A 27,475-nucleotide genomic window follows, 5' to 3' on the forward strand; every position below is an offset into this window, starting at 1 on the left:
AAATTGTGCAAGTAAATGTGGGCTGGGCAGATTTAGTGAGGCAGGCCGCTCTCTGGCAGTGCACTGTTAGGGCACTTTTGGGTGCCAGTGACCCCCCCCCAAAAAAAGTCCAGGTGGCGCCCAGCCTGGTCCTATCTCAAAATAAATACCAAAATGCTTTTTATCTTTATTTTTTTATGATGGCATATACATATATATACACACACGCATATATGTTTTCTATATAAAAATTCTAAAATCACACAAAAAAATTAAATTGAAATAACCTGAACCCTCAAACCCAGAGATATGCATTGTGACTTTTTTGATGTATCTCATTTATGTTCTCATTTCCTTTGGGATTATGTGGTTTTTAAAATTTTGTGGTTTTCACTTTACACTTAATATTATACTCAGAGAAGTTTATCAGGGACATGTCATTCACTTTTCATGTTTTATTATAAAATGTTTCATATCTTCATAACATATATGTGAAGTATAAATGATAATATAAATAATAATAATAACATGGTCACATGATAACTAAGAGCCCAAGAGACAGAAAGGGCCACATGAACCAGAGACTTACATCATCTTGAGACCAGAAGAACTAGTTGGTGCCTGGCCACAACTGATGACTGCCCAGACAGGGAGCACAACAGAGAACTACTGAGGGAGCAGGAGATAAGTGGGATGCAGACCCCAAATTCTCACAAAAAGACCACACTTAATGGTCTAACTGAGACTAGAGGAATCCCGGCGGTCATGGTCCCCAAACCTTCTGTTGGCCCAGGACAGGAAACATCCCCAAAGACAACTCATCAGACATGAAAGGGACTGGACAGTGGGTAGGAGAGAGATGCTGATGAAGAGTGAGCTATTTGTATCAGGTGGACACTTGAGACTGTGTTGGCATCTCCTGTCTGGAGAGGGGATGGGAGGATAGAGAGAGTTGGAAGCTGGCAAGATTGTCACGAAAGGAGAGACTGGAAGGGCTGACTCATTAGGGGGAAAGCAAGTGGGAGTACGGAGTAAGGTGTATATGAACTTGTGTGTGACAGTTTGACTTGATTTGTAAACGTTCACTTGAAGCTCAATAAAAGTTAATAAAAAAAATAGTAATAATAACATGAACACCCAAGTACACACACCAACCAGCTTCAGAAAGAGAATAATTCACCCATTTTAAGTGCACTGTTTGATGAGTTTTTTCAATTGCTGTATAACACCTCCACAGTCAAGGTACAGAACATTTTCATCACCCCACAAAGTCCCTATGAGTCGAAGTTGACTCGATGGCAATGGGTTTGGGTTTTTACTAAGTCCCTAGTTCTTCTTTGCACTCAATCACTTCTTTGGATACTCAGCACCAGGCAACCACTGATCTGCTTTCTTTCAGTATTATTTTGCCTTTCATGAGATTTCATATCGATGGAATCCTACAATACACTCTGTAGCCTTCCTGTGTTTGCCATTTTTCAGTTAGCCTGATGTTTCTGAGATTAAGCTACATTGTTGCATGTATCATTATTTTGTTCCTTGTTATCAGTGAGTAGTAATTCATTATGGTTTTGAGTTTCCCTGATGAGTAGTGATCGTGAGCATCTTTTCATGTGCGTATTAGACATTGTATGTCTTCTTCTATGAAGTGGCTTTTCAAATCTTTTGTCCTTTTTTATTGTTTTATTTTTTTCCTATTATTATTGAATTGTTGGATTTTTAATATCCTGGATTCAAGCCTTTATCAGCTAAATCTTTTGCAAATATTTTCTCCCAACCTGTGGCTCCTCTTTTCATTTTCTTTATGTTTCAGGCCTTTTGTATCCTGTTCAGAATTGTCTTCTCTGTTTTCTTATAGAAGTTTAATAGTTTTATCTCCTCCATTTAGTTACATGATGTATTTCAAGTTACTGCCTGTATATGCTGTGAGATGAAGGTAAAGATTCATTGTTTATTTATTTCAGATATCCAGTAGTCCAAGCACGATGGGTTGGAGATATTATCTTTTCTCCACAAAATTGCATTTGCACCTTGTCCCTCTATGTGTGGGTCTATTTCTGGACTCTCTATTCTGTTCCATTGATATAGCTAAGTCTATCCTTACATCAAATCCACACTGTTTTCATTACTGTAGCATTATATTAAGACTGAAAATCATGTATGTAAGCCCTTCAGACTTGTTCTTTTGTTTAGTTGTTTGGTTGATTGGTTGGCTGGCTGGCCTGGCTGGCCGGCTGGGCTGGCTGGGTTGGGTGGGTTGGGTGGGTTGGGTGGCTTGCCTGACTGGCTTGGCTGGGCTGGCTGGGTTGGGTGGGTTGGGTGTGTTGGGTGGCTTGGCTGGGCTGGCTCGGTTGGGTGGGTTGGGTGGGTTGGCTGGCTTGGCTGGCTTGGCTGGGTTGGGTGCCTTGGCTGGGTTGGGTGGCTTGGCTGGGTTGGGTGGCTTGGCTGGCTTGGCTGGGTTGGGTGGCTTGGGTGGCTTGGCTGGGTTGGGTGGCTTGGCTGGCTTGGCTGGGTTGGGTGGGTTGGGTGGCTTGGCTGGGTTGGGTGGGTTGGGTGCCTTGGCTGGGTTGGGTGGCTTGGCTGGGTTGGGTGGGTTGGGTGGCTTGGCTGGGTTGGGTGCCTTGGCTGGGTTGGGTGCATTGGGTGGGTTGGGTGGCTTGGCTGGGTTGGCTGGGTTGGGTGGCATGGGTGGCTTGGCTAGGTTGGCTGGGTTGGGTGGCTTGGCTGGGTTGGGTGGCTTGGCTGGGTTGGGTGGGTTCGATGGCTTGGCTGGGTTGGGTGGCTTGGCTGGCTGGCTTGGCTGGGCTGGCTGGGTTGGGTGGGTTGGGTGGCTTGGCTGGCTTGGCTGGGCTGGCTGTGTTGGGTGGGTTGGGTGGGTTGGTTGGCTTGGCTGGCTTGGCTGGGTTGGGTGGCTTGGCTGAGTTGGGTGGCTTGGCTGGCTTGGCTGGGTTGGGTGGGTTCGGTGGCTTGGCTGGGTTGGGTGGGTTGGGTGGCTTGGCTGGCTTGGCTGGGTTGGGTGGCTTGGCTGGGTTGGGTGGGTTGGGTTGCTTGGCTGGGTTGGGCGGCTTGGCTGGGTTGGGCGGCTTGGCTCAGTTGGGTGGCTTGGCTGGGTTAGCTGGATTGGGTGGGCTGGCTGGGTTGGGTGGGTTGGGTGTATTGGGTGGGTTGGATGGCTTGGCTGGGTTGGGTGGGTTGGCTGGGTTGGGTGGGTTGGGTAGCTTGGCTGGGTTGGGTGGCTTGGCTGGGTTGGGTGGCTTGGGTGGCTTGGCTGGGTTGGGTGGGTTGGGTTGCTTGGCTGGGTTGGGCGGCTTGGCTGGGTTGGGCGGCTTGGCTCAGTTGGGTGGCTTGGCTGGGTTAGCTGGATTGGGTGGGCTGGCTGGGTTGGGTGGGTTGGGTGTATTGGGTGGGTTGGATGGCTTGGCTGGGTTGGGTGGGTTGGCTGGGTTGGGTGGGTTGGGTAGCTTGGCTGGGTTGGGTGGCTTGGCTGGGTTGGGTGGCTTGGGTGGCTTGGCTGGGTTGGGTGGGTTGTGTGAGTTGGGTGGGTTGGTGGGTTGGTTGGTTTTCTAAAGCATTTTGGCTATCCCAAGTCTCTTGCCTTTTTATTTAAATTTTAGAATAAGTTTGAAAATTTCTTCATAACATTTTGCAAGGATTTTGAGTGGGACTGCATTTAATTTATAGATCAGTTGGGGAACAGTTGCAAGATAACAATACTGAGTCTTCTGATCTACAAAAATGACAAGTCTTTCCATTTATTTAAAGTCGTCTTCAATTTCTCTCAGCAACAGTTTGTTAGTTTGACTGTGTGGGTCATACAAATACTTTAGGTTTATTAGTCACATGGAATACATTTTTGTACTATCGTAATGGAGTTTTTATTTTTCCCATTTAATTTTTTGTGCTGAGTGGTTTATCTTTATATATTGTCTTTTCCTCTTATTTGTTGTTCTTGATTTTGTGTCTGCTGAGTCTCTATTTTTTCCTTGTGTTTTATTTTGATGAGTAGGATAGTTAATTCTCCTTTGTGGTTACCTTCATATTTACCTCTGTTTTTCTAAGTTTAAACCTAAGCTTTATTTTTTTATAATGCCTTGTCTTCCTCTCCGTTTGAAAGATCTATGACTGCATTTCATAGTCCCTCTTTCTTGTTTTAATGTTGTCTTCTTTTACATAGTAACATCACCCTTTCCCTCTTTTGAGCGTTTTTTTATCTTGTTTTATTTTTGCGATTTCCCTGTCTGGGTTGACTTCTGATTGCTCTGTCCAGTGTTCTAGTCTTGGGTTGATACCTGATATTATTGATTTTCTAATCAAAGAACACCCTTTAGTATTTCTTGTAGTTTTGGTTTGGTTTTTACAAATTCTCTAAGCTTCTGTTTATCTGGCGATGTCCTAATTTCACCTTCATATTTGAGAGACAGTTTTGCTGGATATATGATTCTTGGCTGGCAATTTTTTTTCCTTCAATGGTTTATATAAGTCATCCCATTGCCTTCTTGCCTGCATTGTTTCTGCCGAGTAGTCTGAGCTTATTCTTACTGACTCTCCTTTGTAGGTAACTTTTTGTTTATCCCTAGCTGCTCTTAAAATTCTCTCTTTATCTTTGATTTTGGCAAGTTTGATTATGTCTTGGTGACTTTCTTTTGAGATCTACCTTATGTGGAGTTCGATGAGCATCTTGGATAGATATCTTCCTCATCCTTCACTATATCTGGGAGTTTTCTGCCAACAAATCTTCAACAATTCTTTTTATTTTCTGTTATCCCTCCCTGTTCTGGTACTCCAACCACTCATAGGTTATTTCTCTTGATAGAGTCCCACATGATTCTTAAGGTTTCTACATTTTTTTAAATTCTTGTATCTGGTTTTTCTTCAAATATATTGGTGCCAAGTGCTTTATTTTCAAGCTCACCAATTCTGCCTTCCACTTGCTCAATTCTACTCCTCTGACTTTTTACTGAGTTGACTAATTCTGTAATTTTATTATTAATCTTCGAATTTCTGATTGCTGTCTCTCTATGGATTCCTGCAATTTATTAAATTTTTCATTATGTTCTTGAATAACCTTTATAATTTCTTCAACTGTTTTATCTGTGTGTTCCTTGGCTTGTTCTGCGTATTGCCTGAACTCCTTGCTGATGTCTTGAAGGGTTGTGTATATTAATCTTCTGTATTCTGCATCTGGTAATTCCAGGAAGGCACTTTCATCTAGAAGATTCCTTGATTCTTTGTTTTGAGAGCTTGTTGAAACGATCATGGTCTGTTTCTTTATGTGATTTGATATTGACTGTTGTCTCCAAGCCATCTATAAGTTATTGTATTAGTTTATTTTGTTTGTTTACTGTATCCTAGCTTCTTGCTTGTTTTGTTTTGATATGTCCAAATGGGTTGCTTGAGTGAGCTGGCTTGATTATTTTTCCCTTTGAAGCTCTGACTTCCTGTCACCAGATGGTTAGAGGTATTATCAGGTGTATCAGTCTAGAAGTCCATTCACTTTTCTTGTATTGATTCAGTTCAGGTGTCCAGGTAGCTGGTCATCAAGTGTGGTACAGGCTCTGTCCTACAGTCTTAGAGAGGCAGGGGTGATTGGTGTAGGTACCAGTATCAGATTGCAGCAGGGGGTCATGCTCTGAACAAGGCAGGGGCCTGAGAACTGTCCCCCAAGTGACTCTGAAGAAAGCATGCCCCTCTTCCCTGGAGCATACAGGTGGGTGGTTCTACAGACAGACCATGGGCCCCCAATACTTTTGGTTGCAAGGACTAGGAGGTACCAATTATCCTTGGACCCCTGTTGCAGGTGGCTGGGTGACCTGAGTGGAGCCACCAGTCCTTAGGCCCCTGATGTGGGTAGGTGAGCACTGTGTTTAATAGGCAAAGTGGTGTCAATCTTCAAACACCCACCTTTCCACTGCACAGCTGAAACAGTTGCAGTCTGTGAACAAGGGTGTATTCTCATGAAATAGGCCCACACAGGTCCATGTAGGGGGGAAAGGTATTCAAAGTCCATGGACCATTTATGCCTGGACAGGAGCTGCTTCTGTCCAGAGCTCCCCAGGTTAGTGGAGTTGGCAATTATCTTTTCCCCCAATTGCAAATTTATTCCTTCTCCAAGGCCAGGAAAATGGCTCCAGGTGCTCAATAGGGCCTATCTCAGGCCTAGGGAAATCAACAGTCTTTGAAGCTGGCTAGGGGGCAGGGGACACCATAAAATATACGCAAGTACTTAGTTTTTGCCAAGAGCACCATTATTCTCTGGTTCCAGAAGTGTGAGTAGGCTGTGTGGCTGGCTGCTTCTCCCTGAGGAAACTCTGGCCGAACGTTACTACTAGCCCACCACAGCAGCTCCTGGGAATGGTGCCTGAGGGATCCCAGCAATTCAGGTCCGGCAACTCCTCTCCTATTCTGAACCGACTCTCCCACCCCTTGCCACTCAGTCCAATTTCTAACTTTGCCTTTGATGCTCAGGGCTCCTAGCTTGTCATAAATATAATCATCTCACTTGTTTTCTTGGGTCTTTGTTGTAAGAGGGATTGCCAGAATAGTCTAGCTATTCCGCCATCTTGGCCCTGCCTCTCTGTAATGGAGTTTTTAAATTTCACTTTGCAACTGTTCACTGCTTATATAAAGAATACAATTGATTTTTTAAATTGACCTTTTATTCTGCCATCTGCTAAATCCATTAGTTCTTGCAGCTTTTTTTTTGTAGATTTCATAGAAGAAAATGTTTTATATACAGTATTATTTATCACATAAATGTATGACGTTATCTCTTATTTAAGAGATAAGAAACCTAGGCTCATAAAAGTTAATAAATATTCTCAATAAATACAGAGCAAATAATTAGCACACTCAAGATTCAAAAAAAAAAAAAAAAGAACTACAGAGTCCATGCTCTTTTAAGTAAACTACATTTTCCTTGGAAAAAGAAAGTGAAAAATAGCAACAAAGCTCAGAGAGTTAAGGGGAAATAACAGAAAGCAAATTTAGCATCTCATTTCTGGAAAGCAAAGCTCTAACCCAGTAAAATGGGGGAGAAAATTATGGTTCCCACAGTGTTTACAGCAAGTCAGATAAAGTTTATTTTGTCCTCAAATGTGTTGCAGTATCATGATCCATGAATGTTCGATGCTTTAATTCTATCATAGTTTCAACTTTATTTACTCCATCTAATATATGTCAGAAAAATAAACTTTCTTGATATTTGACTAAGGGCATATCCAGCAACCATCTGAAGGGCTTAAATCCCAACATCTTCACACTATTTCTGCTTTACTTGTCCTACTACCCTTTTCCCCCTGGGCAACCATTTACCACTAATGTGGATGTTCCAGAGATTACAGTTATGGGCTTCTTTTTCTAGTTCACTCAATCCTGGCAGATTATTCTCCCACAGAAAAGGTAGGGAAGAATCTTACTAAATAAAAAAAACCAATGAAACAAAAGTTAAAAAAATACAGCATCAATGTTGTAAACATAGAACAAAGAGTGGGATAAAGAAGAGTGGTTATCCTAGAAGTTTAAAATGTAAATGATTCTGAGCTTCTGCACTCCTTAAACCAGAGGGAAAAAAGAAAGTTTAAGAGAGTGCCTAATCATTAAGTAAAGATGAAAGCATTTTATCAAGAAAGACTAAAGTTTACCTTAGTCCTGAAATCTAAGATAAACCAGTGGCATAGGTTTCTTGATCACCTTGAACAATAAGCTCCCTCAGTAGTTTAAAAGATGGTCAAAATTTGGCCATTAATTTTGGCAACGTTTGTTAAAAACCAAGGTTGTCGTATAAACTCATAGTTCAATAAAAGCTATTTTACACAGAGCAAGAGTAATACGCTCTAAGAGCTGACTAAATATAAGCATGGATCCTTAAGAGTCAAAATGATCAAAATGAATGAATGATTATCATGTCTATTTTATAACTTTTAAATACAGTCATTCTCATCTGTAACTGTGATAGACACTGTATGGCGTAAAAATCAACCTTTGGTTTATGAGAACCATTTAGCTCTGTTGATTGATCTAGAAAGGCTCGAATTAGGCCTGTAGCAGGAGAAATCACCCTCTCCAAGAAAGCTTTCTGGAAGATTATGTCTTTTATTTTATATAGATAAACTGTCTATCAACCTTGTTTCAGGAGTAAACAAATAGGATTTGTAGGCAGGGCCAAGGTTTTTCTCAAAAGATAAGTTTGAGACTAGTAAAATATTTGAAAAAATACTCAAAGTCATAGGCCTCTGACTGTTAAAGAGAAGGATGAGATTACTGATGCCAGAACATTCTAACATTTTCCTAGTATTAAAAATGGCTCCTTAATATGATTATACTGGAGTATTAAGCTTGACTGAATCTTTGTTGGTGTTACATAAATGAGCCAAGGATGGCTTCTAGGTATTGGCCCCAACTCATTTATTTTGTCATAACAAGTTGAGGCCTGTTAGCCTAAAACATCCACCAGCAACAAACTCAAACTTCTATACATTCAATTGTTTTTAAAATAGCCCATACAAGCAGATTTTTAGCCATGTAGAGCCTACCTTCTTTGCCCATCTGATGAAACTGCACTCAACGTTTGCTAGCCATAATAAAATAAACCCTGTAGTTACGAAGACTCCAAATCACTGCTGCTCCTCAGACCTCTCTGACCCAGAGACTCTCCACCTTGCTGCTTGAGGGACATCACCTGGGCACATAAGTCCACCCCCCTCCCTTTCAGCACATCTTTTGCACTCTTCCTCTTCTGGTGACTCTGCTTGCTTATGAAAGGTCTCCTGCTATAGGGGACTGCCCCCTGAATGCAATCTCTTGGCTCGAAATTCATATCTCATTGTGCAATGCTGCCATCTCATGATGGCATCTTTTTCCTTCATCAGCCCAGTTCTCCCTTAAAATTCATTACAAGTGGCAACACGGATAGAAGACAATGTTGTGGTGTTGATCAGGAAAAAAGATATGTGATCCATCTGGTCAATAGGGCAATCAATTGGCAAAATGATCCTAGATAGCCTCAAGTGGATGGGACTCAAAATTCAGAATGACTCCATGTCAGCTTGGCAAGTCATTCCTCCTTTTTGCAGCAATCTGTATTTTTTTGTGGTCTCCCTGTGCCTCGTTGTTGTTAGTTGCCATCAAGTACGCTCTGACTCCCGGTACCACTATGTATAACAGAACAAAATGTTGCCCAGTCCTGGGCCATCTTTCATGATCATTGGTACGTTTGAGTCAAAATGTTGTGCCTCATTTGCCTGGCCAAATCACAGCATCTGTGTATGGAGTGAACCTACACCATTGGAACTGACTTTTAGGATCAGAAGCACTGAGCTGTCCAGGCGGGAAGTCAACCTACACTCCTAAGTCCCCTATTAGGAAAGTGCTGGATATTGTAAGACCTGTAGGCCTGAATACAAAAAGGGGAGGAATGCATGCTTCTGGTCCAAGGGTGGGGTGCACCCAGCCCCATAATGGGCTATATAGCAGGATGGGCTCCCCACAGCTGAGTTGGTGATATGGGCTATTCCAAGATGAAAGGACACCCGCATTCCTGGGGACTCCTACAACAGGCGAATGATCTGAGAAGACGGATGCAGTCTCGTAAGTGCGGTTGGAGGAGGAGCCTTTGCAAGCAGCTAGCATGCCTTTGTTGCTATGCATTCTCATCTACTGCTGTAGACACAGTATCATTCTGTCCCCTCCCCTGAGGGATATCGAGACCTCAAACTCTCAAGTCAAGCCAGCTTAAGTGTTTCTTAAAGCAATTAAAGGTAAGGAGGTTCCTATGCTGCCCCTCTTGGGATACTGAAGGCCAGTTTTCTACTGAGGAGCTGCTGCAATCGACAAGACACATGTTGGGACTTGCTCCCAGCTGCTTCTCTCCAGGGCATCACCAGAGAAGAGGCAGAAGTTTAACTCCCAGGGGAGAAGGGACAGAGGGGAGGATCCTGGGAGACAGATGGGAATTCCCTAGAGGAGGAGGCAGCTTAGTCTCACCACAATAATGATTGGGATATTTTATCCTCTGCTTGCCACCAACCATAAACAAAATGATAAAAACAGAGAAAACAAAAGGGCAGGGCCAAAAAAGAGAGTCCAGTTCTCTGTTGGAGGAGGAAACCCCATCCTCCTTCTCACCCTGAGGCCCAATATTTCTTTAAGGCCTTTGCCCAGGAAATAAATGTGAAAGGGACTGCCTAACTCTATAGAAGGAAACTCTGGTGGCATAGTGGTTAAGAGCTACAGCTGCTAACCAAAAGGTTGGCAGTTCAAATCCACCAGGCACTTGGAAGCCCTATGGGGCAGTTCTACTCTGTCCTACAGGGTCACTATGAGTCGGAATCGACTTGACGGCAATGGGTTTAGTTTTGTTTTTTAAACTATATAGAATGTATTTGGCAGGGAGAAGAGCCACCTAACAAGGGCTGAAATGAGACAATTAGGTGTCTCTGCTAAAAGACCCTGAACAACTGGTACAGAAAGTGGGTATGACCCACAGAGGAGGTCCACACATACCTTGTTAATGTGGATCTTTATGGCTGGAAGACTGCCCACCCTACCATAGGCTTCATAATGGCCCAAGCAAATTGCCAACCAAAAACACTAGCAAGAGCCAAAGATTGCCTCTGTCAGCTAGGGATGTTGGTTTGGAGGGACCTTAGCAGGCAACAGATAGTCCGCAGCATTATAATTCAGCAAGTACGGAGGAGCCTGAATTGAGTCCTGAGTCCACACAACAGTGTCTCAGGGCAGCTCCTCACAAATATAGGTCCTCTTTACAGGCAACAACGACTAATGCTAAAAACAATTCAAGGGGGCACACCAAACCCAAAACCAAACCCAGTGCCATCGAGTCGATTCCGACTCATAGCGACCCTACAGGACAGGGTAGAACTGCTCCCATAGAGTTTCCAAGGAGCGCCTGGCAGATTCAAACTGCTGACCCTTTGGTTAGCAGCCATAGCACTTAACCACTACACCGCCAGGGTTTCCATATGCCCTGAATTTAAAAAATCGTGAAAGACAAACTTAGCTCAAGTGTTGCCTTGTTAATCCTGCTAACAGTGCTCCACCTGGCCTAAACCAAAATTACTATCAAGAGCAAGGCAGCTGTCCTCATAAGCCAAACAGAGCACCTACAGCCAGGTCCTTGTTTAAGTGCCAACCCAGAGATGAACAAAAGAGGTTATGCTGGACGCAAAGGGACAAACCCCGCATTGCTGACAAGTTGATTCCAACTCATAGCGATCCTGTAGGACAGAGTAGAACTGCCCTGTAGGGTTTCCAAGGTGCCAACATGGCTCCTTTCCTAAAAGACAACCCCTCGCCGCCCCCTCCAAAAAAAGCCTATTGTTGTTGATTTGATTCAGACTCATATCAACTCTATAGGACAGAGTAGGACAGCCCCATAGGGTTTCCAAGAAGCAGCTGGTAGATTTGAACTGCCTATCTTTCGGTTAGCAGCCAAACACTTAACCACTGCACCACCAGGGTCTCCCAAGAGACAAAGAGGTCTCAAATCAGATGATCCCTGGAAAATCAGTGGAGCAATTCCAAAGCTTACTAGGGTTACATTACAATGTAAGGCAGGCTTCTCCCTCAGAAACAACCTCACATCCCCCACCCACTCCTTACCTTTGTGTCTGCCCCTGATCACTGTCAGTGGAAGGGACCACCCTCCCTGCCCCAGAAAATCAGGTGGGACTTTTCAGACAGACTATCACCCTTTTTCCACATTATTTTCAAGTCTGAACAACATCGGCTGGCTCTTTTGGGAAGCAACACCCGGCTATCCCTAATCCCAGGAAGCACTCATCTCTTAAAGGTACCCATCCAGGAGGTAACCACTTTGGAAGAAGGACTAATCAAAGAGGTAATTACCTGCTTAATTATTAAAATTGGCCTCATTTTGCTAAAAGATGCTTCTGTCCTATTTGTCCCCCTTTTACCACTATTGAAATGGACTTCTTCAATCAACAGGGAACCTCAGGAAACAAGCCTAAGTCTTTTATGTTGTTGGTGGGCAATGCCTGGTGGAAACCAGTTAACAGTCCCGTACCAGAAAGGGTAGTAAATACACCACAGCACATGCTAACACAAGGCATTGACGGACAAAAACCCGTCATAGCTGACTTAGTTAAGAAAACAAGTATTGAGCCCTACTATCTCACCTTTCAATTCCCCAGTGTGACCTGTGCTTAAAGCCACTAATGAGCAGAGGATAACTATAGACTAGAATTAGAAAAAGCTGTTCACTTTATTAGAACACCTCTACCAGATAACATCACCTTAATTGATGACATTCAGAATAGCATAGGTAAATAGTTCGGAGTTTCTGACTTGGTTAGCATATTCTATTCAATGAAAATAAAATCATCCACAATTCATCTTCCATTTGAAGGTCAACAGCACACCTTTCCCCAGTTGCCTAACTCAAACCAAACCAAACCCATTGCCATTGAGTCAATTCCAACTTATAGCAACCCTGGGAACAGAGCAGAACTGCCCCATAGGGTTTTAAGGCTGTACTCTTTACTGAAGTAGACTGCCACATCTTTCTTCCATGGAGCAGCTGGCAGGTTCAAACCATTGACCTTTTGGTTAGCAGTTGAGTGCTTAACCACTACACCACCAGGGCTCCTCCAGCTGCTTAAGTAAGTAGCCCTGCAACTGAATATGGGTTTTCCAGACAGAATCTAGACACCTACCCCACACTTCCAACAGAAGCTCCTCACCGGACCTGCCAAAACTCTGCCTCACGGGCCATAACAACAGTGAATAAACACCTTGCTGAGAGGCACCTGGCAGTTGTCCCACATAAGGTACAAGACCCATCCAAGTCTATTAAATTTTGAGACTACATTTGGAACACAGAAGAGCAAATTATCGTCAGTTCGGTAAAAGACATGCTCCTAGCGCTCCAATCTGCCTCATCACTAACAGAAGCCCAACACCTGATAGGAATGTTTGACTTCTGGTACCAATACATCCCCCACCTCCATTACTTGCTGGCCCCTATCTATCAAGTCACTCATAAATCTTCCCTGATCCAAATCCCTGTCAATGAGGGTGTGACTCTGGTAATGGAAGCAATTAGGTCTAAAGAATTAAATGTAGGTTATGACATCTATGGGGAAAGCATGTGAATGATACCAAGGATATTCCTGTCAATGAAAACACATTGTAAAGTGGCCACGTAAGTAAATGGTGATTTCTTCATTGACCCCTCGCTCTTTTCTATTCAGGCTGGGACTTTGGAGAGAGGTGATTGTCTTCTGAATTATCAGAAGGAGAGTTTGTTTGTTTTTTAATTATCATCCCTTAAATCAAAATCTAACCAAGAAAAACACAAAGATACATAACCTTGAATTTTCTTCTCACTTCCGCAATGCTCCCTTCCAATTCATCTGTTTTAAATTTGGTGAGGTGGAAAACAGCACCGACGTGATAAGCTTCCTTGTATAGCTGTTTAAGCAATTCATTATTTTTTGCCTTCAGTCTCAACAAAGTTTGGATTTCAGACTCATGTTCTGCTTTTTTCTTTATACTATAAAAATAAAGCAGAAAGACTGATATGATTATTCAAAAGTGACAAATGTATTTAATAATGATAAAAAAGCAGTAAGATCATATTTTTTGTTGCCAAAAACACAAAATAGCCAGATACGTAACTAAACCTTGAATGCACAGAATGGTTACCCCAATTGTCAGGCTGTGCCCAAGCTCAGAAAGTTAAGAACAGTAAGAAAGATATGGGGAACCTTGGTGCTTAGCATTTAGAACATTCTGTCTTCCATTTCACCTCTCTCTTGGACCTCCACAAAGGCGTTGTTACTGGAGAACCCTTGACATGAAGAGTTAGACTAAAGCCAAAGCATGCACTAGAGAAGGGATTCTCAATCTCAGTATAATCAGCATTGTTGCTGTTGTTCGGTGCCGTCAAGTTGATTCTGACTCATAGTGGCCCTTTGTACCACAGGACTAAACACTGCCCAGTCCTGCATCATCCTCACAATCATTGTAACGCTTGAGCTCATTGTTGCAGCCACTGTGTCAATCCATCTCGTGAGGCTCTTCCTCTTTTTCACTGACCCTCTACTTTACCAAGCATGATGTCAGCATTATGCATCAAATAATTCTTTGTTGTAAGGGCTAGCATGTGCATTGTAAGATGTTCAGCTGCATCCCTGGCCTCTCTCCACAAAATGCCAGTAGCATTGTCTCAGTTGTGATAATCAGAATGTCTCCAGGCAAAACTTTACCTCCAGAAATTCTCATGTAAGTGGTCTGGTGTAAAGCCCCTGCATTTTATTCCACATTTTTTAAACACCTAGGTGATTCTAATATGCAACCACGATGACAACTATCCATATTGACTTGAGAAGTGTTTCTCAAGCTTGAGTGTGTTTAAGAGTTAAGGGGAGACTTCTTTAAATCACAGCTTCCTAGGCCGCACCCTCAGGACAGGACTCAGTAGTGTGGGATGGGCCTGAGAATGCAGTCTAACAGGCCCCTGGTGATGTTGATGCCTGGCTACAGACCTTACCTGGAGTAACACTGCTCATGGGGGTATAAAATAAACAAACAAAAAAAACCCATTGCCCTCGAGTCGATTCTGACTCATAGAGACCTTGTAGGATACTCACAGGATTTCCAAGGAGTGACTGGTGGCTTCAAACTGCCAACCTTTTGATTAGCAGCCTAACTCTTAACCACTGGGCCACCAGGGCTCCTAAGGGAGTATAATTAGAGTGAATACGCAATGTACGGCAATGTACAGTTGTGTTTTACTTGAGCCACATTCAGCTGCTAGAATTTTGGTGTAGATTAGCTAGCTGAAGAATTTAGCTCAATGATAGGGCTTTTCAAGTTATGGAAGCAAGGTATCGAAAGTTCTTTAAATTGGTGATTATTTTGACTGAATATAACTATGTTCTGTAAGAAAGGAAGACAAGCCTAGAAAGTGGGATAGACAAACGTCGAAGTACCATAGATTGGTCATCTTAAAATGTCAGAGGGTGAATGCTTAAAATTGAGACCAGGAGGGACTCCATTATTGGAAATGACAAGATCTAGGGTAAAACTCTAGAAGAAGGTGACAGGAAATATACTGCTGGGAACATCGAGGTCTAAGAACTCAGAGTCCCAGTTGGTGCACAGACTCAATACATATCCGATTCAGGTGTCAAGTAAAGGGAGAAGGAGACCCTAGGTGGTGAAAATGGTTAACGCTCTAAGTTACTAACCAAAAGGTCAGCGGGAAGAATCCTCCCAGAAGTGCCTCAGAAGAAAGGCTTGGCGATCTCCTTTCAAAAGCTCACAGCCATTAAAAGCCCTATGTGCAGTTCTACTCTGAAACACACGGGGTCACCATGAGTCAGAGTCAACTCCAGGACGTCTGGCTTGGTTTGGCAGAGGGAAAAAAAGGAATGGGAACAGAGATTTCTTTGCGATATTTTAATTCATTAAAAAACTTCTGAAGTAAGTATGAGTGAGTAGTTAATTTTGATTGATGCATAAACAGTTTTTCAATGTGTTGCTCCTTCTGTTTTTCTTTTTTAATATTTGAAAAATTAAAAGCGTAAAATTCAAATAGTTTAAAAATATACATTCAACTTGCTGTGAAATGCTGAGAATATTCTATATTCCTGTGAAATAGCTCAAATTAATAGGCTGGTAAGATACAGCTAAACAGGTATGAAAAACACAGTAACCTGTGGATTCATTCTAAGTAGCCCAGATTATTTCACAACTTCAATAATATTCTAATTTTTATCTGTACAAATAAATCATCATCTTGTTAACTCTTGACAAACACATTTTATAAAATATACCGGTACATCTTTATGGTGTTCAATAGCTTTTTTGCTCATTTCCCTTGATTATACAACCCCATCTTTGGATCACTGAAGTTACAATGGCATTGTCTTGCTTGAGGTACATCAGAGCATTAGAAGTAATATTCAGAATATTTTACAGAGCTTCAATGTAAGAAAATGTCTATACTGAAATTCATGCCACACAGTTAACTTCAAACAAACTAAATCCAAATTAATCAATTTCAAATAATCTTAAACGAGTTCATTTTCCTTGCCTGCCTATCATGTGAATAAGCAATCAAGTGAAATTATTTGCTCAAATCAAATCTCAAATATAAAGAGTCCATTTCAATGGGTGGTGGCTGATTTAGAAGACAAAGTTACCAAATTATGCACTGCTACTATAAGGTAAACAATCATATATCATTATCATCACCAAAAGGTCTAGTATGTGTTTGTGTGCACAGAGCACTGAACAAAGTCTGTTAACAAACATAACGTCTATCTTTTAATGCTGCAAAATTTAAGGTGAACTACATATGAACAACACATCATATATTGAAGCAACTTACGTAAATAGTATAACAGGGAATGGGGTCCAAAGTTGAGATGGTGTTCTAGCAGAATCTTAGTGTATATAACAGTCCCAGTTTGGGGAAGTAACATGGGTATATTCACTAGACTTATGAGCATCAACGATTTGCTTTTCTAATTTTTTTTTTTTTTTTGATGTATGGAAAAAGAAAACTGGGACTAAATGAAAGGTGTTTCAGGTAAATGGTGGAATATAAAAGAAGAAATATTGGCAAGACAAAGAAGAGCAGTTAGGCACTTGACTAGTACCTGAAAGGTTGGCAGTTTGAACCCAGCCATAGGCACCTTGGAAGACAGGCCTGGAAATCTCCTTCTGAAAGGTCACAACCTTGAAAATCCTACGGAGTAGTTCTACTCTGCACACATGGGGTCGCCAAGAGTAGGAATTGACTCAAAGGCAACTAACAATAACAACAAAAGAAGAGCAGACCTCTTTTGAGAAAAACAATGGATATGGCCAATGTAGGGAAGGAGAAACAAGTACCGCAATAAGCCTTTTGACATTTTCTGAAGAAACCAAGACATGTCTAACTGAGGAGGAGAGGTAGCATTGTTAAGTGAAAAGAACAGTAAATTTTGGAGTCAGATAGATCTGTATTCAAATCCTCACTGCTCCTTATGTAATTGCAGAGTGGTTTCAAACACAATTTCCTTATCCGCAAACTGGCTTAATGTCTGCCATTCAGGTTGTTACATAGATTAAATTGTTTTTAATTAAGGATAATATATACAAAGTACTTTCCCACACTGAATAACACATACAAATGATTCAATGGTTTTTGTTAATTGAAAAAGTGTATAACAACAGCATGTATCTTGATTATCGTGATAACTGATTTATCGAGATGGAAGAAAAAGAGAAAAAAATGAAAGATACAAAAAAAAAAATTAAATAACCATTGATGATGCTCTGGAGTGGAAATAGAGTTAGGGACATCACAGGTAGACGTGACCCTGGAACACATAACAGCTATACTGCAGCAAAGAAGAAACTAAGGATACAAAAACTTTTATATTAAGCTCTCATTAATTCATATATTATTTATTTAACACCTACTGAGAAAAAGGAGCCTTGATTAAGTGCTATGCCTGCTAACCAAAAGGTCAGCAGTTCGAATCCACCAGCCACTCCTTGGAAACGCTATGGAGCAGTTCTACCCTGTCCTGTAGGGTCACTACGAATCAGAATCGGCTCTTCAGCAATAGGTTTGGTTTGGTTTATTGGAAGAAAACACAATGCCTATAAGCAAGATGGAGCCCTGGTGACTCAGTGGTTAAGAGCTTGGCTGCTAACCAAAAGATCAGCAGTTTGAATCCTCAATCCACTCCTTGGAAACCCTATGGGGCAGTTCTTCACTGTTCTATAGGGTCTCTGTGAGTCAGAATCAACTTGACAGCAAGGGGCTTGGTTTGGTGTAAGCAAGGTATTCAGCCTAAAGGGAGCAACAAATAAGCAAATCACCATGTAACTGTACACAGTATGATAAGTGTTAGAAAAGAAGTAAATGCAGGCACAAACGATTAGCTGAATGGATACTTGCTGAGCATTGATTACATGTCAAGCACTGTACTGGGATCGGGGTGATTAGGATACAAAGATGAATTACATGATTGGAACAGAAAAGGGACTTAAAACAACAGTTCCTAAATTATACTCTCAAGAAGGAAAAAAAAGACAAGATAAACAGATTTCCATGCAATAATAATGGACGAAGCAGCAGAACACTACACTGGTTTGGGAATAATCAGTTGCCATCCAGTTGATTCCAATTTATGGCAACCGCCAACCTTTTGGTTAGCAGCTGAGTGTATTAACCATTTGCACTACCCAGGAACTCTGGTTTGGGAATAAAAACCAAACCAAACCAAACCCGTTGCCATTGAGTCAATTCTGACTCATAGCGGCCCTATGTTGTTGTTGCTAGGTGCCATTGAGTCAATTCCGACTCACAGCAACCCTTAGTACAACAGAATGAAACACTGCCCGGTCCTGCGTCATGCTCACAATCATTGTTATGCTTGAGTCCGTTGTTGAAGCCACTGCATCAGTCCATCTCACTGAGGCTCTTACTCTTTTTCACTGACCCTCTACTTTACCAAGCATGATGTCCTTCTCCAGGGACTGATCCCTCCTGATAATATGTCCAAAGCATGTGAGACGTAGTCTCGCCATCCTTGTTCCTAAGGAGCATTCTGGTTTTACTTCTTCCAAGACAGGTTTGTTCGTTCTTTTGGCATACCATGGTATATTCAATGTTCTTTGCCAAATACCACAATTCAAAGGGGTCAATTCTTCTTTGGTTTCCCTATTTGTCCTCCAGCGTTTGCATGCATATGAGGCGACTGAAAACACCATGGCTTGGGTCAGGCACACCTTAGTCTTCAAGGTGATATCATTTGCAGCAGATTTGCCCAATGCAATGCATCTTTTGATTTCTTGACTGCTGCTTCCATGGGTGTTGATTGTGGAACCGAGTAAAGTGAAATCCTTGACAACTTCAATCTTTTCTCCATTTATCATTATGTTGCCTATTGGGCCAATTGTGAGAATTTTTGTTTTGTTTATGTTGAAATGTAATCCATACCGAAGGCATCAGTAAGTACTTCAAGTCCTTTTCACTTTCAGCAAGCAAGGTTGTGTCATCTGCATAACGCAGGCTGTTACTGAGTCTTCCTCCGATCCTTGATGCCCCGTTCTTCTTCACAGAGTCCAGCTTCTCAGATTATTTGCTCAGCATACAGACTGAATAGGTGTGGTGAAAGGCTACAATCCTGACACACACCTTTCCTAACTTTATACCATGCAGTTTCCCCTTGTTCTGTTCAAATGATTGCCTCTTAATCTATGTATAGGTTCATCATAAGCACAATTAAGTGTTCTGGAACTCTCATTCTTGGCAATATTATCCATAATTTGTTGTGATCCACACTGTCAAATGCCTTTGCATAGTCAGTAAAACACAGGTACACATTTTTGTGGTATTCTCTGCTTTCAGCCCGGGGCCATCTGACTTCGACAATGATATCGCCAGTTCTGTGTCCTCTTCTGAATCTGGCTTGAGTTTCTGGCAGTTCCTTGTCAATACACTGCTGCTGCTGCTGCTTTTGAATGATCTTCAGCAAAATTTTACTAGTGTGAGATATTAATGATATTGTTCAATAATTTCCACATTCAGTTGGATCACCTTCTTCAGAATAGGCAAAAATATGGATCTCTTCTAGTCAGTTGGCCAGGTAGCTGTCTTCCAAATTTCTTGGCATAGACTAGTGAGCATATCCAGTGCTGCATCTGTTTGTTGAAACATCTCAATTGGTGTTCTGTCAGTTCCTGCAGCTTTGATTTTCACCAATTCCTTCAGTGCAGCCTGGACTTCTTCCTTCAGTACAATTGGTTCTTGATCATACACTACCTCCTGAAATAGTTGAACGTCGACCAATTCTTTTTGATAGTGATCCTATACCCAAAAAACCAAACCCACTGCCGTCGAGTCGATTCCGACTCATAGCGACCCTACAGGACAGAATAGAACTGCCCCATAGAGTTTCCAAGGAGCACCTCACAGATTTGAACTGCTGACCTCTTGGTTAGCAGCCATAGCACTTAACCACTATGCCGCCAGGGTTTCCTATAAGGTAGAAAAATTACCAAAAGTGAAAGCTTCTAGGAATACATGGTATTGGAGCTGTTGTAATAATGACCAAGTAATCATATTTAAAAAAAAAAAAATTTTTGAAGAGCATTCCAGTCAGAGAAACACCAGAGACCAAGAACTGAAGCTTAAAACAATATGAGTTTGAAGACCTAATCATTTTAATAGGCCTAAAATAGAAAACCCACGAAAGAAAGTGATAAGAGATGAAGCTGAAGTTTTGCAGTTGACAGATTACAATGTCTAATCTACCACCCTGGGAACCTAGACTTTATCCTATAGCTGGTAGACAGCTTTTGAAACATTTAAACCTAGGAAATCAAATGACTAACTCTTCAATCTAGTGTAGTAGATTGTGCTGATGACATTGTATATGCTGGATCTGAGGGCTCAAAATTGGAGTGAAGTAGACAAGTCTCATGAACCAAGAAATTCCTGTGATAGAGTATAGAGCAAAGGTATAAATGGGCTGTGTTAGGACTCAGAACTATTTTGTGAGGGTGACAGGCAGAGATAAATTCCTAGAAGGAAGAGCTTCAAAGAGTTAAAGGGAGAACCAAGAAAGTAGCATCATGAATCTCAAAAAGGGATAGCATCAAAGAAGGACTAGACACAAATGTTTGGATTACATGTAGAAAAACAATCCCATAACAAGACTAAATAATATCTAATGGACTCAAGAAGGAAGGACAATCAACTCATAGAGACCCTATAGGACAGAGTAGAACGGCCCCATAGGGTTTCCAAAGAGCTCCTGGTGGATATGAACTGCTGACCTTTTGGTTAGCAGCCTAGCAGCCGTAGCTCTCTACCACTGTGACACCAGAGGTCCTTTTTAAACTTAGTAAGATAAATTTTGAGAGCATGGTAGACTGCTATGTGTCAAAAATAACCATCAAGGAAGTGGATAAGCAAATATACTAATTAATGGAAAATTTAAATGAGAATAGAAAGGAAAATACTGTGTGATTGTTAGAGTGTCAAATAAAGACAAGGGCAAGGCTTTCTTTTTGGGCTGGAAGAGGCCTAATAATGTCTAGGTTGTTCTTGATGCTAGTTGTCTTCAAGTCAATTCCAGCTCATGGTGACTCAGAGTAGAACTGCTCCATAGGGTTCAGGCCTGTCTTCTGAGGCACCTCTGGGTGGGTTGAAACCACCCACCTTTCAGCTAGTACTCAAGCACTTAACCATTTGCCCCACCCAGGGTTCCAATAATGTCTACAGACTGAAGAAAAAAGGTAACGAATAGAGTGGTATGAATAAAACTATGTCCTGCCAGGCAAGGAGAGGTTGAGACCAAGTGCATAGACAAGGCATTAGCCTCGAACAGGAGTACCATTTACCACTTGAATATAAAGAGGCGGAAAAGCTGTTTGCAGATGCCTTCACTGTAGAAAATGTTTGACTAAAAATACGTCATGTCTTTCATTCCTCCTTTCAATATGAGTAAGCTATAGTATAAATAAAGTTGTTTTTTTTCCCCCCTGAGTGTATCTTCCTCAGAACTCACTGTGATACCTGAATCTGAGAGTTCATTCTTTAAAGAATTATGAACTGTTATCTGTCATTATCTTTTAGAATATTGCTTTTCTCATTCTCCCCTTTTTCATTTTACTCTTTACATCTCTTAAAATTTCTCCTATTTTATTTACCTGTGCTGGATTCTGGGTTTTTTATGTTTATGTTTTTTAAGTACACTGATTCTTTCTCAGCTGTCTCTGTTATTTTATTAATAGAATTTTTAATTAAAAATAATCAAGTATTAATTTTTACAAGTCTTGGTGGATTCTTTTTCAAATCTGCCTGAACTTTTTGATAGTGTTCTACATATTTATTTTGTTCTTTTTAATCATTTTAAATTCACTTAGGTAGATTGAATTTAAAAATTCTATTATATGATTAGGAAACCCTGGTGGTGTAGTGGTTAAGTGCTATGGCTGCTAACCAAAGAGTCGGCAGTTCAAATCCGCTAGGCACTCCTTGGAAACTCTACGGGGCAGTTCTACTCTGTCCTATATGGTCGCTATGAGTCGGAATTGACGCAATGGCACTGGGTTTGGTTTTTGGTATAATATGATTAAGGAGCCCTGGTGAGGCAGTGGTTAAAGCTACTGACACTAACTGAAAGGTTGGCGGTTCGAAACCACCAGCCACTCCTCGGTACTACTGCTTCTGTAGAGATTTATAGCCTTGAGTCAAAACAGACTCAACAGCAGTGGGTTTATTATATGATTGTATCTAATAATTTTATTATTTGAAATTCTTTAGGAGTAAATATTTTGCTGGTTATTTCTGATAACTCTTCTGCATGAATTTTTCTCATGTGTCTTATACTTTGTGAACTCATCCTTAAAAGCCTTAATCTCTGTCATGGATTGAATCATGTCCCCAAAAATATGTATATCAATTTGGCTATGCCATGATTCCCAGTATTGTGCAACTGTCCATCATTTTGTCATCTGATGTGATTTTCCTATGTGTTGTAAATCATTTCTCTATGATGTTAATGAGATGGATTATCGGCAGTTATGTTGATGAGATCTACAAGTTTAGATTTTGTCTCATGTCAATCTCTTTTGAGATATAAAAGAGACAAGTGAGCAGAGAGACATGGGGACTTCATACCACCAAGAAAGCAGCGCCAGGAGCTCAGCACCTCTATTGGACCTGGGGTTCCTGCATGGAGAAGTTCTTAGTCCAGGGAATGATTGATAAGAAGGACCTTCCTCCAGAGCCAACAGAGGGAGAAAGCCTTCCTCTGGAGCTGACAACCTGAATTTGGACCTCTAGCCTACTAGACTGTGAGAAAATAAATTTCTCTTTGTTAAAACCATCCACTTGTGGTATTTCTGGTGTAGCAGCACTAGATGACTAAGACACTCTTTCTGTGGGAATCTTGTGTGACCTCTGTCTGGAGTTTAATTCTTTCTGGAGCTCATTTGAGCAGAGTAGGATCACTTTTTTATGATAATTTCTTGGTTAGGGCCTTCCAAGATCACACAGATAGTGTAAATCAAAACATCAAACCTATGTGAAAAGAGGCCAGACTGGAATGTTCTTTTTTTTCCTCCCCCAGATCCCAGTTCTTGTCTCTGCCTTTGCTTATGGGTGTAGTTTTTCTGGTCCATCATTCCAAATATCCTTACTTTATCCAGCACCTTCACTTGCACAAGTTCATGGCCCATGGATGAAAACTTCATTCCCTTCTTCACGAAGTTCAGGAAGACCACTCAAGTATTTTCAGGCCAGCCAAAGATCAGCAGGGAATTCAGCATGTAACTGTTCAGTTACCTTTTATCATCAGCCCCTAGGCATTTACCCAGCTGTAAGCACAGCGCTGCATCTAAGAGATGCGCGTCCTATACATGTTTCCATATACAGGACATTTGTGTTTTGTCACAAAAGAGTTCACACATTTTTTGTTATCTATATTGCAGAAAATGTAAATGCTCATCACTTTTCTATCTACACTCTTTTTTCTGACACCAGCCTGTCTGATGATTTAATTTTATGACTCCAAATTTGTGTCTGGTACCCTCTTCATCCCTGGGCTCTAAAGCTTTCCCATCTATCAAAAAGTCCTGCTGGCACACCCTCCAACATAGATCTGAAGATCAGCTATTTCTTACTATTTCTACTACAAAAACCCTGGTCTATGTCAACATTGTTATAATTTTTCTGAACTACCAAAATAACCTAACTTCTTATATGCCCACCCTTCATTAAGCAATCCAAGTTATCTTTCTAAAATGTAAGATTTTATAAATGATTGAAGTCCATATGTCTTTTCACAGTCTGCTTACAGCCTTGAAAGATCTGAGCCCTGTCTGCCTTGCCAAAATTGTCTCTCTGAATTGCCCCACTCAAACACAATTTCCAGAAGCACTAAGCTCCTTTATGTTTTTAAAACACAGAATTTTTACCCATCTGAAACTTTTTGCACTTTCTATTCCTTCTGTTTGGAATGCTCTTGCCCAGGCCTGCTCATGGCTGACACCTCTTCTTCATTCAAGTCTCAGCTCCAATGTTACCTTCTTAGAGAGAAGCATGCCTTGATCGCCCTTGCTAAAGCAGAACCCCAATTCTCCCCCACTCCAGTGGCTCTCTACCTCATTATCTCCTTCACAAAAGTATCAGTAACTGAACTTTAAAAAAATATGCAATATATATAATTTAGGTTTAAATATGTATTTATGTCTATTACTATTATCTTCTGGTAAACTTATCCACAGCACTTAAAGTAGTGCTAAGGACAGAGCAGACAGTCAGGTCAAGCACACACACACATTTGCTTTTACGTCTAAGTTTTCTTTAAATATATACATTACAGATAAAGCTAGTCATTAGTACAAAGTTGTAATATTAATCAGCCATAATTATAAAGTTATAAAATTGCTATTTAGAGGTATATTTTGCAAAAAGTAAAAATAAAGAGGAAGCTAGTTCTTAGACTAATCACCAAATGATTAAAAAAACTATTAATATTCATATTATTTATAATATAAATATCAACATTTATAGTGTAGTAATAAAAAAACAAACCTGTTGCCACTGAGTCAATTCCGACTCTTATCGACCCTATAGAACAGAGTAGAACTGTGCCACAGGGTTTCTAAGGAGCTGCTGGTGAATTCCAACCGCCTACCTTTTGGTTAACAGCCAAACGCTTAACCACTGTGACACCAGGGCTCCATTAATAGGGTGGTACAAACAGTAAACACGCTTTATTACTATACAAAAGTTTGTTGGTTTGAATTCACCCAGAACTGCCTTGGCAGAAAGACTTGGCGATCTACTTCCAAAAGATCACAGCCTTGAAAACCTGGTGGAGTGCAGTTCTATTCTGACACACGTGGGGTTCCCATGAGTTGGGGTCAACTCAGTGGCAACTGGTTAATGTAATGTGACATGTTATACCGTACTACAAAGGAGTATTTCTATAAAAAATATTATTAGACAAACAGTCTTGTACACCAATAATATGTCAGGCACCAGTTTAGTCCTTCAGCATCCAAAAATGAGAGGAAAATATGCACAGGTCTTATTTGCATATAGTTGTAAGCGAGTGGGAGTATAGTCACGGAAAAAAAAAAAAAACAACTGCATATTTCCTCTTTTTTAAATTCATATGTAAGATTACCACTAAGATCATATTATTCCTAAGAGGAAAAATAATTCAATAAAATCTGAGACTCTCATAGAAGGCAAACTACACATAGGAATACATATAAATGACTGCAAAAAAAAAAAAAAAAACAGATAATCATAGTCATAATGGCTAAAATCAAATGCAGTTCCAGAACCTCCTGATAGCTGAAGCCTTTCCTTCCTCCATTATAACACTTACTAGGCTCCTAAGAAAGTACAGCTTCTTTAAGAAGTATTTGTTTACTTAAAGGCTTATTGAAGATAGACTTTCCCTTATATCGCAATGAAACTTTAACACCTGCTTTAATGTCTGCATATAATATGAAGTCAATAAAAGATTGATAAATAATTGAATCTATTTAATTGTGACAATTAACAATCTTATGTAATTTAATGTCTGTTTTAAAATAAAATATTACTGAAGTACAACTTTTGTTTTTTTACAACTTTTATACAGAAGAGTATGCAAATTAAGAAATACCCATTGCTGTCAAGTCGATTTCGACTCATATTGACCCTATAATGACAGCTCAATAAATGTATCAGCACTGCTCTCATTCAGATAAAGCAATTGAACACTGCCAGCAGAAGCAACTAGCTGTGCTCTCCCAGCCTCCCAGAGGAAATACAGTCTCGACCTCTATCACCATGATAAAGTTTTGTCTGTTTTTGAACAGGATCACATAGTATAAACTTTTATTTTGTCTTGTTTTGCTCAATATTATGTTTGTGAGATTCATCTATGTTGTTGTAGGCAGCTGGGCATTCTTATTGCTGAACAGTATTACTTCATATCGATGTATTATGTTTTGCTTATTCATTCTACTAATGACGTTCATTTAAGTATTTTCCAGTTTGTGGCTGTTAAAATCGTGCTACTATGAACATTCTTGTAACTGATTTTTGATGTACATGTATATGAGTTACTGTTGCCTATACACCTGGGAACAGAATATATTATATTTAACTCTTTAGTAGATAGTGCTAAAATATTTTTCAACATTGTTGTACAAGATTCCACTCCCACTGGCAGTGTATGAAAGCATTCCAGTTGCTCCACCATCCTGGCCAATATCTAAGGTATTAATATCTTTGCATTCTAGCCATTCTGACGGCTGTGTAGTGGTATCTCATTGGTGTTTTAATTTATGTTTCCTCAGTAACTAGAACTGATTATTGTACATTTGGACATCCTCTTCTGTGAGGTGACACTTCAATTCTTTTGCCCTATTTTATTGGATTTTTTTTTTATAATGTCTTTTGATGAACACAAGTTATGAACTTTACTGTATAGTATTTTTACACAGATAACACGCACCTTCTACATTTCTTTGCCAATCACTCCCTCCATTTATTCATTTTCAAAATATGTTTCAAGCATATTTAGTGTTTTATTCATAGACGGTTCCTATTTCCTTTTTCTTTGTTTTTTTTAATTGCATTTGATTTCATTTTGTAAAGTATGAGATTTTTCCCTTACATTTTCTAAGTTGATATTAGTGCTTCATAAGAAAAAAAAATTATGATATTCCTTTCTATTTCATGACCAACTAAACTGTTTAGGTTTAGTGGAGAGATTCTATAGAGACCATTGATTATATTTCTTGATTCTGTTCCATCAGGTATTGGGGAAACTTCATTATACTGTTACATGAGTTGGTGTTATAACATAGCCACAAAATTTCTACTTGACAAAATTTCCAAAATGAATATCAGGTGAAAGTAGCATTATTTGCATAAAAATACAGTAGTCTAACTCGTCAGTTTTTTTTATGATGATATTTTTGTTTTGTTTAAGAAAATGTTGCTTTATTCATGTTCATGAAGATATTTTCCTGTTTCCTGTTAAATTTTTTTTTAATTTTCACATTTACATCTACACTTTATTAAAAAATGGATTTTTGTACATTGTGAAAAAAGGTATGGTTAAAGATTTAGTTTTTCTATAGAGCTAATAGAAAGACCATTCATTTTCCACTGCACTGCAGGGCACATTTATCACAAATCAAGTGATCTATATGCGTCAGTCTGATTCTGGACTCTCTACTTAATTCCACTGGTCTATTTAAAAAAAAAAAAAAAAAAATTTTTTTTTTTATTTATTTATTATCCTTGCACCAATTCCAAGTCATCTTATACATTAAACTTTATCATAAGTTTAGACAAGTAAAAAGCTTAGTTCTTCTATACCATTTTAAATATTTTGCTTCTTTGATTTTCCATATATATTTTAGAATAAGCTTTTCAGTTTATACATACACATATACACACATGCAAACACAAGCTTTGTTGAATTTTGTT

General features: G+C 40.2%; 1 protein-coding gene across 1 annotated transcript in view; it reads right to left on the reverse strand.

Annotated features, from left to right (window-relative positions):
• The window catches only part of CCDC178 (coiled-coil domain containing 178), a 548,199-nt gene that overhangs the window by 324,344 nt on the left and 196,380 nt on the right, over positions 1–27,475 (reverse strand). The window contains exon 13 of the mRNA XM_049901613.1: positions 13,327–13,510. Within this exon, the coding sequence (XP_049757570.1) occupies positions 13,327–13,510 (184 nt within the window). The remainder of the gene's footprint in view (positions 1–13,326; positions 13,511–27,475) is intronic.

This window comes from Elephas maximus, chromosome 11 (genome assembly GCF_024166365.1).
Source record: "Elephas maximus indicus isolate mEleMax1 chromosome 11, mEleMax1 primary haplotype, whole genome shotgun sequence".
Lineage (NCBI taxonomy): Eukaryota > Metazoa > Chordata > Mammalia > Proboscidea > Elephantidae > Elephas > Elephas maximus.